The 13,021-nt window shown below is 41.9% G+C and overlaps 1 protein-coding gene across 1 annotated transcript in view; it reads left to right on the top strand.

The window, feature by feature from the left end:
• Positions 1 to 2,969, top strand: part of LOC142496680 (uncharacterized) — a 35,103-nt gene extending 32,134 nt beyond the window's left edge. The window contains exon 8 of the mRNA XM_075603432.1: positions 276 to 2,969. Coding sequence (XP_075459547.1) covers positions 276 to 538 — 263 coding nt within the window. The 3' untranslated portion in view covers positions 539 to 2,969. The remainder of the gene's footprint in view (positions 1 to 275) is intronic.
• The last annotated feature ends 10,052 nt before the right edge of the window (positions 2,970 to 13,021 follow it).

Here is a 13,021-nt window from a genome sequence, read left to right as displayed (position 1 = left end):
ACGTCATGGTAAATAAACAGGGCAATACAATACATGGATGTAAGGGATAGTGAAAAATGTTATAAATCAGATTCTGTTCTTTGCACCAGTTTTGCAGCAGGAATAGACCTGGATAGATGGATCACACTTTTTTTTCCAGCACAAATTTGACAACTGTATGATAATTGAGAACTAGTCTTTGTTCCATGGTGATCTTAACTTGAAACTTTGTCTGAGTTTTGTGATGTTGAAGATAATCACTAGTTGTGTTATGTGCGTTTTTCTTTTTTCGACAGAAAAGATATACATAATGAAGGCTGACACTGTCCTTGTGGGGTCCATCTCAGAAATTCCAAACAGACAAGTATCCGTATTAATCGACTGTGAAACTAATTCAAATAACTGTAAAGACAACACACAATTAGCGACACATTACCCCGAGCAGGAATCCAGCAAAGTACCAGTAAATGAGGTCATGCTTTCAGTTGAAGAGGAGGGAAAGAGAGACTCGCACACCAAAAGTGATACTGCAAATCAGTGTGCAAAAGACAGGAATTAACCAGAAAACTATTTCTCAGTAGAGTCTGGAGATGAATCAGTCCTGAGATCTTCTGCTCGTTTCACATTGTTTTAAACTTTTGGAAGTACATTTGCTACTTTGATGATAATAGAGAATGAAACAGCATGTGCTTCACGTTTATTGAACATGGAAATCAAGCGTTGTACATAATGTTCTGCAGTCTATCATTGATACGTATGGAAGCCTCTGACCAATGTCACCCGTTTGGGCTGGAGCTGTCCAGATTATGGCAGATTTGCAAATTGATGAATTGATACCTTTTTTTTCAAATCTTACTTTTCTTCTTTCACAGTTACAATATAGCGTACAGTATGCAGTGCTATTCATTGGATTTTACTGGCAGTGTGTCTGCCCCTACGAGCTTATGTGTTTGGTGACAGACGCACAGGGAGATAAAACCCAAGGTCACAAGCGGTCACTGAAATTTAAACTGGGATCTTCTGCTTCAAAGTCTGTTTCATTGTTTTCAGTCAGGGACACTCTTTCAGCCGCTCATATTGTGGTTTCCTGCAGGACAGCATATTGTACCTAAGTTTTCGTATTTAATACAGTAGGAATAATAAGGGATAGACATTTCTTAATACTTGACTGTATAGTTAGACCAAACCAGTGGTTGGCTGGCAGATTTTTAACCAGGGGGCAAATATACCCTACCGGTCCAAAAACCAGGCAGCCACTGGCCCTCACACATATCAACTGTATACAGGCATACCCCGCATTAACGTGCGCAATGGGACCGGAGCATGTATGTAAAGCGAAAATGTACTTAAAGTGAAGCACTGCCTTTTCCCACTTATCGATGCATGTACTGTACGGCAATCATCCTATACGTGCATAACTGATGTAAATAACGCATGTGTAACAGGCTCTATAGTCTCCCCGCTTGCGCACAGCTTCGGTACAGGTAGGGAGCCGGTATTGCTGTTCAGGACGTGCTGACTGGCGCATGCGTGAGCTGCCGTTTGCCTATTGGGCGATATGTCCTTACTCGCGAGTGTACTTAAAGTGAGTGTCCTTAAACCGGGGTATGCCTGTATATTGCACCATAAACACAAGAACACGTACACACCTGATACATTCACCACATGCAAACAAGCAATCAAATAATTATATACTGTACATATGCCACACACCTAATGGATTCCCAAAACACACACTCACCTGCAGACACACACCAGTCTGCACAGCACTCACTCACACACCCACCTGGCTGCTCACAGGTACCCTCTATGGCTGGATCTGTAACTGCAGATTCCTCTCTTCTTTGGAGCTACTGGCCATAATCTTTCAAATGAGACCGGACCAGGGAACAATTGTCTGCCTGCCCCCCCACCAAGCCCACCCCTGGACCAAACAAACAGATGAAAGACAGACTACCTACTTATACAGCTGTAGCAGACTTTATTGCACTCGTTTGCCCACATTTTCACACATGCATAATTAAAAGACAATAGTGTCTGCTTCTGTGGGTGTGGTATCCCACTACAACGCGTCGGCAAAAGCAATGTCTGCTACATCTGTATACTGCCCAAACAAATGTTATACTGTTTGTTCCCCCCTGAAACTGATAATATAAACAGAATGTTTACTAGAAAGGCTGTAGAAATATCCTTAGTTATGTATACTAATGTACACTGTGTAAACACTATGGTAAGACATACTAGGTAACCAAAAAAGAATGCAATTTAGAAAGTATGAAATCTTATTGACCACTTACCATAGGAGTAGTAGGGCTAGGAGAAGTGAAGATCTTCACCTACACTGGTGCTACTGGGTATCAACATAGACTCAAAGTATCAACAGTAAATCCGAGACAATGTAAGCCATGAAAAAGTAACCGACACTGCACCATGAGTGTATGTATATGTAGCAATGAAGAATCCTGCTCACAATGTAGACCCGTTGCTCACCGACATGACATCCAGGCCTACTTTTTTGCTGTGATCAGTTCCTACCCTATTCCTTCATCACTTACCATAGGAGCCAACTACATTACGGCTTCAAGATCATAGGTCAGAGGTGGCCAACTTCAGTCCTCAAGGACCACCAACAGGTCAGGTTTTCTGGATATCCCTGCTTCAGCACAGGTGGCTCAATCCGTAGCTCAGTCAATGAGAGCTGGAGTTGGCTACCCCTACCATAGGTTCACATTTACTCACAGCTGCATTGTGGTTAATGAATGGGTAAGACATCTTTTTGACCACTTATCAAACTAACCAACTACACTGTTTAAAGACTGTAACTTTGCATTTGACTGCAGTTGTTTGTTCTTTTTCATATTTACAATAATAATTAGTTATTAACAGACAATAGTACATAAAAACAAAGTTTACAAATGTAAACCTTTTGAGAATTGAGGTGTATGTATACTTTTGTGCTGAAACAAATAAAATGAATTGTATAAACTAAATGCATACAAATGTGTCTCTATCAGCATTCCCTCATGACTATTTATTCATACGAGAGGTACACGAATAAATGATTTGATGAATATTAAGACTACCCAGAGGGGGTATTTAACAGATTAATTTAAAAGTACTGCTAAGCGCACTGATCAGAACATTAGTGCATTTCATAAAAGTTTCCATGTACATTCCCGAACACCTCTGGAAACATAGCACAGGTATTTCTTGGCTCTTTAAATCACATGCGTCTAACAGCCAATAGGAAGCGGGTGCAGCTTCCAATTGGCCCTCATAATGCAAGGGTTTAAACCACCATTTTATTTCTCCTGGAGGGATCAGCACTGGCACTACCTTTCGCAATATCTTGGAAACCAGGGGGCTATCCCAAAGCTAGCGTATTTCCGCTATCAGTATCAAGCTTCCAAGAGCTGGTATAATTTAGGGACCAGGGGTAAAAAATAATAATCCTCCAGACCAGTGGTTCCCAATCTTTTTACATTGTGCACCCCCCCCTGCTAGAAAATATTTGTTCAGCAAACCCCTAATTAATACATATTTATTGCAAACTCATCAGAATATCGCCAACACTGTTTGACTGAACCCAGGCAGCAAAGGAACTAGGTATTTTATTTTAAATCCCATTTTTCCCCTGAAAAAATAAGGGTTATTGAATGAGGGGAGGGTTGCCTTCAAAGTCGTCTTCATCCCACACACAATACCCTCCCCCTCTCATACTGCTCCCGACCCTTGTTTTTCTCCCCCTTACCTCCCACCATTCTCTCCCCTTCCACACCTCCCCAACAACCACCTCCCCCCCAACAACTTCCCCCCCAGCTTGCCCTTAACAACCCCCATCAGTAGCCCTGCAAGTCATCATTGTCCCAGAAAAACTCCCCCCCCCGTTTCCCTCAACACCCCCCAAACAACAGTCTCCCTCAACAACCCCCCTCCCCACCCCAAGTCTCCCTCAACCCCTCCCTCTCCCCAACAGTCTCCCTCATCAACACTCATAAATCCAATCTGCGCTATCTGTTCTGTTTTTGACTCCCACCTCCAACCTTCTCCCAGTCCCCATCCTTCTTTTACCGACTACCCCAAAGGTAAGGTGGACGCTATCCACGAGGAAATTCCCTATGACCCTTCTCCAACTTTCTTGATTCTGTCTAAATCTTCCTTTTCTCTGGTTAGAGTTGGATGTTTCTAAGCTGATCTTCTCTTCTTCCTCTACTACATGCCCTCTCAATCCAATCCTTTGGCAATTTTCCTTCTTCCTTTAAGCATGCAGTGTAGAATTCTCAAAAACAACCTGGACCCTACAAGCCTTACTACCACCCTGTTTCCCCCCTGCCACTTGCCTCCAAATTGCAAGAACATCTTGTGTTCTCCTGTATCATCAACCCTTCTTAATTCCCATGTTCTCCTGGACCCTTTACAATCTGGCTTCCGTACAGTTTACTCTAAAGAGACGGTGCTTACTAAAGTAGACAATGATCTACAAAGTCCCAAGGTCACATTCCACCTACTAATCCTACTCTAGCTTTCTGCTGCTTTTGATACTGCCGATCACTCTCGTCTTCATATTCTAAACTCTCTTGGTATCCACATCAAAGCTCTATCCTGGTTCCCAGCATACCTCTCTCATAGTACTTTGTCACTGTTGCTAACATGTATTCGTCTTCTGTTGATCTACCTGATGATGTACCTCAGGGCTCTGTTCTAAGACCTCTCCTTTTCTCTCTCTCTCAACACTATCATCACTTGGTGACTTCATCAACTCATTTGGCCTTAAGTATAATTTCTAGGTAGATGTATCTATCCACCCCCCACTCCTGCGATCCAGTGCCAAATCTCGGATTGCCCCCTGGCTATATCCTCGTGTATGCTGCTATGCCACCTTAAACTCAATATGTCTAAAACTGAGCGCCTCATATTTCCATCTAAATCTGGCCTAATATCCTCTTTCTCCATCACAGTAAACGGCACTACCTCTATCCCGCCGCCAAAACACTTTGCTTAGGAGTAACATTTGGGTCTTCCCATTCCTTCTCCATTCACACTCATGCCATAAATTTGATGCTTCTTCCTCCGTATTATTGGCAAGATCCACCTTTTCCTGTCAATCATCCTCTCACATCTGGATTATGGTAACACACTGCTAATAGGCCTCCCTTCCTCAAACTTTCTCCTTTGCAATCTATCCAAAATTCAGTTGCTAGAATAATTTCACTTTCTCCCAAAACAGTCTCTGCTCATCTCCTCCTTTAACCCCTCTCCTGGCTTCCCAGCAAATTTCAGATCACCTACAAAGTTCCCCTCCTTACCTTTAAGGCTATCCACTCATCTGCTTCTTCCTACATGTCAGCTTTGATCTCTTGTTATGCATGTATATCTTTATTTATATAGCACCGAGTGTACTCCGCACTTAACAAAAACAATTCAGTACAGGGAATTATAATACAATATACGCAGCAAAGTCAGACAATAGGAAATCTGGTGACTGTATATGCGTTTAATCATTTTTATTTTTATTGTTTTGAAATATTGTTATTGTTTAATCATTTATTTCTGTTAATCAGGCACAGGTAAGTATGAATTCGTTTTTGGAACAAAAAAAAAGTGTTTTAAAAAAAATCTTTTGAAATAAATACTGTACTGTTATTGTTTAATCATTTATTTCTGTTAATCAGGCACAGATAAGTATGATACAGGCACTTTACAGCACTGTAAGTACTGTATGGCACTCAAACTAACAATGTCTGCATTTATTGTTTCTTTTCATTTTCAGAACTGCCGCAATGAAAAAGGAAGGGGGGGGGGGGAATGTGTAAGATAATAGTATGGTGTTCATGTACAAACCAGCCTGTATCTTACACAAACCCCCCTCTCCCATCCTCTCTCAGTAGTTACTGCATAGAAATTCGTTTTTGCCCCCCAAAAAATTGTTTTTAAAAACATCTTTTGAAATACTGTATTTTCAGAGCTGCAGCCCCCTCTCTCCCCAATCTCCCACCCCCATCTTGCAATGCCATAACGAAGGGAAAGACAAGAGCTACTGTATTGTATTTTTGTACTGTATTATGCATTAAAAAATAAAATCTATTTTTTAAGCCGACACCCTCTTGCAGACCTGAAATTCTTTTGAACAGTTCAACAAACAAAGCATTGCACTTCACATTAGTGTGGGAAAAAATATATAGAAAAACAAAAAATGTTTTATAAAAATTATTATATTTTTATTAAAAATTAACTAAAAAATGATTAACCCTATATCTCAGCGCAAAAAAAATATATAAGTGTGTAAATACAATAAGTGAATAATAAGCTTACTGCTAAGTGAAAGCTGCCAAAGGGTCTCTGCCTAACAAATTCCTCACAAACTCATTTCAGACAATAATACAAAAATGCAATGACCCGGCGCTCCAGGCTACAACAATACCCCAGTCCAATGATTAGTCCAAATGGATATGGAAAGTTCTTTTCAATATTCCAGCTGATGGAGAGATGATGATCCAATTCCTGGCTGTTAGTTCCGGACTCCTCGTAGTGAATAATAGACAAAAAGGAAAAGACCATTGCGCAGCCACCAGACCCAATAAATGACTCCACGACAGATTAAAGTAATGAATTTACAGACTTTCTGTGTTGTTGTTCCTTTGAGACAATCTGTGCTTTAAACCTCTTCTCTTTCAGATATCACGAATCCCACGTGTTGTATGTCATTCATCCAGGTTTTCTATCTGTTCACAGCATTACCACTCAGACATGGTTCCCATGTGTTCCCAGAAAGGAGATAACATAGAAGATGATGGTGCAGATTGATAAAAATTTATTACAATGTGGAGAGGGAGGAGCTAGAACTTTACTTTAATCTGTTGTGGAGTCATTTATTGGTTCTTGTGGCTGCGCAATGGTCTTTTCCTTTTTGTCTATTATTCACTAGGAGGAGTCCGGAACTAACAGCCAGGAATTGGATCATCATCTCTCCATCAGCTGGAATATTGAAAAGAACTTTCCATATCCATTTGGACTAATCATTGGACTGGGGTATTGTTGTAGCCTGGAGTGCCGGGTCATTGCATTTTTGTATTATTATATTTTTATTGTTTAATCAATCATTTCTGTTAATAATGCAATAAAATTCTATAGAAAAACACTATTTTCCTGCATTAAGGATTATCCAACATGTCTTCTGCCCAGCTCATGATAATCACGCAACAGTACATTTACGTGAATGGTTCTGTTGGAGGGCTCTGTTGTTGTGTTGTTGAAAGGCTTTGAACTTCAGGTTGACTTGTTTTGTTACAGTACAATAGCAGTTTTAGAAGGGCTTGCTTAGCTAGGCCTGTATCTCACAAAACATGTTAATCTTATTACTAGTGGGGGTGGGGGGAGTGTTGTGTTGAAGAATAGGCAAGTTAGAAGGGCTTAGCTTATCGCACTTGCGCATGCGTGGCATGGTTTGTCAGAGGTGTTGATAAGAAGTTGAAATCCTTGAGCCTTGTGTGTGCGGGGGGGGGGGAGGGAGGAGGTGCGAGCTGTATGAAGGATTACTTATACTGTAGTTCAAAGACATATTCTCAACTGGTTATCATAATGTTTTGATCCCCACACCCCCCAAATAAAAATCACAGTACTACAGTATGCCACCCACCTCAGAAAGAACGTACATGACTAGTGTGGAATTAAAAAGCAACAGTACAGTTTGATTCTCATAATATCCATAATTGCTATGCAAGCCCATGTCGAGAAAAAAAAAAATACTGTAACTTCTACTGGGAAGTCATACAGTATACGCATGCGCAGGAATGTATTATAAGGCTACGCTCGGGAAGATTCAAGCCAGAAAGCCATCCATTACAAATGAATGGTGTGGGAGAGGTGTACTGTAGATAAGAAGTTGAAATCCTTGAGCGTCTGAGGGGGCGAGAGCACTGCATGATGGATTATCAGTTCAAATAAATATTTTCAAAAGGTCACCATAATGTTTAATGCGCAGAAATGGGATACTGTGACACGCCTATGCGTTTCACACTGCTATGTGTATAATACAGATACAGTACACACACTGCTCTGCGTACTGTATACTACAGATACTGCACAGTACAGTACACACGCTGCTCTGTGTATAATACAGACATTGAATTGCTTTTGGATTTTTATGACAACAATTCGCGATCGCCCACTTGAGTTTCTCGATGGTATTGCAGACAACGCTAAAATGCCCTTTTCTGACCCGGACAAAACGATAAACAAGCCGCGTGTTTAAGTCAGCACGATTCAAATAAATTGCGCGCCATCGCATGGGTATTCCAATCTACACACCGCGTTAAATGTTCGAATAACGGACGTCCCATCAGTAAGTGTACCTCTCAAGATATTATTGTACCAATGGTCAAACATAGTTGAGCACCGAATTTTGGGATTCTTTCCAAATTCTGTTCACCTTTCAATTTACACTGTTAAATTCCCTTCCCCCCCCCAAGCCCACCCTCTTTTGAAATCTTAGTTGGCAAAATCTGCCTCCCCTTTTCTAAGCCCATCTTGCTCGCTGGCAGCTACCGCCCCCCTAAAGCCCCTCTACAGTCCCTAACTGATATCACCCAGTTTCTTGGCTCCATTTCCTCTCAGAATGAGGAGTGAGCTGTTAGTTCTTGGGGATTTCAACTACAATTGGCTCGACCCTAAAAACCACAAAATCCAGATACAACTCAAGTCACTTAACCTAACGCAACTCATTTCCCAACCCACACGGACAAACCTGAAATCTCACAACTGTTCCTTGCTAGACCGGATTATTCATTTTGTCCCAGCGGAATCAAATCCACTGGCATCCTTCCTGACATTTTCAGTGACCATGCAATAGTGTACTGTGTAAGGAAAATTAAACCACCTCAATCAAGCCCTAAAGTTCTCCTCACAAGAACATTTAGAAACATTAACCCACAACAGTTTCTGGCTGACATTACCAACTGCCGTAGGTACAGAATTTACTTAATTCTCGACCCTGATTCTGCGCTCGACTATTTCCAATCCGAGTTCTTAAAACTCTGTGAAACCCATACTCCACTACGCAAAATAAGGGTACGGGTGGGGGCCCACCTTACGTGGGTTACAACTGACCTTATAGCACTCTACCATTTCAGGGATGCCTTGTAGAAAAGCTACAAAGTAACTGGCACTACCAAGGATCTTAATAACTACAGATGCCTGCGGAATATGTGCACAAGGCAAACAAGGCATGCAAAAGCACAATATTACTCTGACAATCTCCACCAGAATACATCAAACCCAGCTAACTTCTGGAAGGTTATCTACAACATATTCCAGCCTTCTAGCCATCAACAACCAAGTAATATCACTAAGGGGGATATTGCTCTGACAAACCCCACTGACATTGCAAATGCATTCAATGATTACTTTGTGGGGTGTGCCACTAACTTATTAGCAAAACGCAGCCCAAACCACAAACATGAACCTTAGGCCGTGCGTATAGTGCTCGCGATGGCCGACGTCGCCCAAAAACAAATGCATTGCCTCCGCGTGCGCTTATAGTAAGCGTCGCGAATTTTGGTAGCTGCCAATATTTGATTTTTCAAGGGCTGTCGCCTCATGTGACATCCCCTGAACCAATCAAATGCAAGTACACCTGCGACGCCGCCGCAAAGCGAAATATAACTTTAGCAGGCGGCGATGGGTAACGTCACCCGTCCCGGGCACTATACGTGCGGCCTTATTCTGAGTACCCCTATAGCCCCATCCTCTCCCAACACTACTCATAATTGCTAATTTGTCCCAGAATCTGAAGAGATTACACAAGTGCTCCTCAAATTAAAACTAAGCAGCCAATGTGGACCTGACTTACTACAATCTAGGTTCCTAAGACTTGGTGCTCCAGCCATTGCCAAACCAATTGCGTCCATAGTCAACTCTATCCTGTCTGCAGGCCATATCCCTAATACCTGGAAAACTGCCAGAGTTGTCCCAATCTTCAAAAGTGGAGACAAAAACAGTCTCAAACTACAGGCCAATCTCTCTTCTTCCAATACTATCCAAAGTCATGGGAACATGTGTTCACTCCCAATTAAGCGATTACTATACCAATATAAATTTCCCTAGCCAATTCCAATCTGGCTTTCGAACCAAACTCTCCACAGTAACTACTGTGCAAATATTTGCTATGAGATCCAGTGTGGAATGGAACTGGGACAACTCACTGGTGCAGTATTCCTAGATTTTGCAAAGGCTTTTGACACAGTTGATCATGTTATCCTGCTTAACAAACTCCAGAGCTCTGGAATAGGGAAGCATGCTTTAAACTGGTTTCAGTCCTACCTATCAGGTAGATCCCAACATGTGTCCATCTCAGACTCTAACTCCAACCCCCTGGATATCACTTGTGGTGTCCCGCAAGGCTCTGTTCTGGGGCCCCTACTCTTCTCAGTGTTCATCAATCATCTTCCCACAGCTTGTAGGGGAGCTTCAATACACATGTACTGTATGCAGTTGATACAATCTTATATGCACACAGCCATAGCCTCTCCGACCTTCAACACATACTTCAGTCTGACTTTTTGAGACTTGAAAATTGGATTTCCCAAAACAAACTGTTTTTAAACACTGACAAGACTGTAACAATGGTATTTGGGACCAAGGCTAAATTTGTAAAGCTTCCAGTGACTGAGTTCCAGATCAGAACCAACACTAACACCACCCTAACTCCTGTCACTAGTTTTAAATACCTGGGCATATGGTTTTACTCCCATTTAACATTTGGGATGCACATTGATACCCTGACAACCAAGACCTATGCCAAACTAGGGGTAATTTACAGGAACAAATCCTCCCTAAGGGCTGTTATATAGTGCGGCCGCGTGCTACGCCGTGCGCGTGCACAGCAGTTATAGATGGCTGAGGTTAGTCAGCCCTTCTATACAAGGGCCGCGCGCGCACACGGCAGGGAGACAGGAGCCGACAGACAGCAGGGAAGACGGGGAAAATCATCTTTTCACGCCGCTACTGGCGCTGAATGTATGTATGTGTGTGTGTGTATATATATATGTATGTGTGTGTATATATATATGTATGTGTGTATGTATTTGTGGCTGTACAAATGTAATTAATATTTTATTTTTACCAATTTTTAAAAAATATAAATAATCACACACACACACACACACACACACACACACACACACACACACACACACACACACACACACACACACACACACACACACACACACACACACACACACACACACACACACACACTACTTTCAAAGCTCACAGCATACACACAAAAAGCATGCGGCCCGTGCACACGCCTTAGAACAGGCGCGCGCGCGCGGTCGCACATACTATATAACAGCCCTTAGTCTGCTGGTCAGAAAGCGTATCGCACAGCAGATGCTAATGCCAATTATCGACTATGGGGACATAGTATATGGCTCGGCACCAACCTTAGCAAACTTGACCCCCTCTACAATTCAATATGCCGTTTTGTTCTCCAATGCAACTACAACACATCACTGCGAAATGCTCAAAGAACTAGATTACTCATTACTTGAGTCTAGGCGCAAAGTTCACCTTTCCTTCAAGTTCTTTCTGGGCAAGCTACCCGTCAATCTGAACAAACTCCTCACCCCTACCACACGCAGCACTTATCATTTGAGATCTGACTCCAAGACTGTTCATGGTCCCATTTGTAACCATGTATTATTTGTCATCATAACTCTATGTCCAGGACATACTTGAAAACGAGAGGCAACTCTCAATGTATTACTCCTCTTGAATTCTTCACCTCCAATTTTAACTAGTCACAGACACTTCATTTGTTACACTTAAGACATTGCGTTATGCCCTTGCTCGTCTCTACCCACAACGGTCTCCTCTCCACCCCTTTCACCACTACTGCTCTCGCCTTAAACCCTTTTCCCTCACTGCACCTTACCTGTGGAACTCCCTCATTTAGTATGCACCATGCATCCCCGCTCCCCACTTATAAGATAAACTTTACAACTCCCCTCTCAAATGAAGCATGTCAATAGCCTGGACTCATGGCTACTGTCCCACACTCAGTCACTCCTACAAACCATTGTGTCCAAACGCTGACATCATTCCCTCACCGGCTGTCTCTATAAATTTTCAGAAACAGCAGCTATTACATTTTTTATTTGGTTATCACTTATTGAAATTAGGGTTGGGGAAAACAAAAAAAAGCCTTTCCACAGTAACAATGCCATCATTTATCATGATAACTATACTTATCTTAAAAGCCCAATAGTACACCAAAAAAAGTAAACTCATGAAAAACAGTTACAGACAGACAAGTTATTGTGAAATATATTTATTATAAAAATGCAATTAATTTTTAATAAATTTAAAAGCAAATAGTCTAATTTTATCAATGAAACGTTTAAATGACAATTATTTGAAAATAAATGAACTAAGCCCACTGAGGTTCCTTTTTCTTCTCCATGTAGACCATTAGTGCCCCTCTCCTGCACGCATTTAATGGGCATAGGTAAAGAGAGGATGAGGGAGGGGGGAAGTAAAAGAGGTGAAAAAAAAAGTATGGGGGTGGGGGGGTTGAGAGTGAGCGAGAATATGGGGACATATAGGAGAGAAGCAGGCGAGGAAGCTAACATATTAGGCTGACGCCAAAACAAATGAATGTAGAGCAATGAAGGCACACTTGGTGCACGCGATTTTTGAAAATAATGAGGATGAACCGCTCACGTGACGCCACAGCCACGCCTCCAGTGCATGTATCGTGCGTGACGTCATGTGGTCGCACGCAAACGCCGGCACTAGTATCGCGGCCTTAGGGAGAAGCAGATGGAATGCCGATTCTGTTTACTGTATTAACTTTACTGGGATGTGGAAACCAATGATTTTGATTTGTACGTATCTTTATTTAAATAGCGCCATTCAGGTACATAGTGCTTCACAGCAGTAATACATGTGAGTTACATAGTAGATGAGGTTGAAAAAGACATGCGTCCATCAAGTTCAACCTATGCTGAATTCAGACGACAAATACTTTATCCTATATCCG

Source organism: Ascaphus truei, chromosome 6 (genome assembly GCF_040206685.1).
Source record: "Ascaphus truei isolate aAscTru1 chromosome 6, aAscTru1.hap1, whole genome shotgun sequence".
Taxonomy (NCBI): Eukaryota; Metazoa; Chordata; class Amphibia; order Anura; family Ascaphidae; genus Ascaphus; species Ascaphus truei.
The sequence above is the reverse complement of the archived record's forward strand: the minus strand, read 5'-3'. Positions and strand labels throughout refer to the sequence as shown.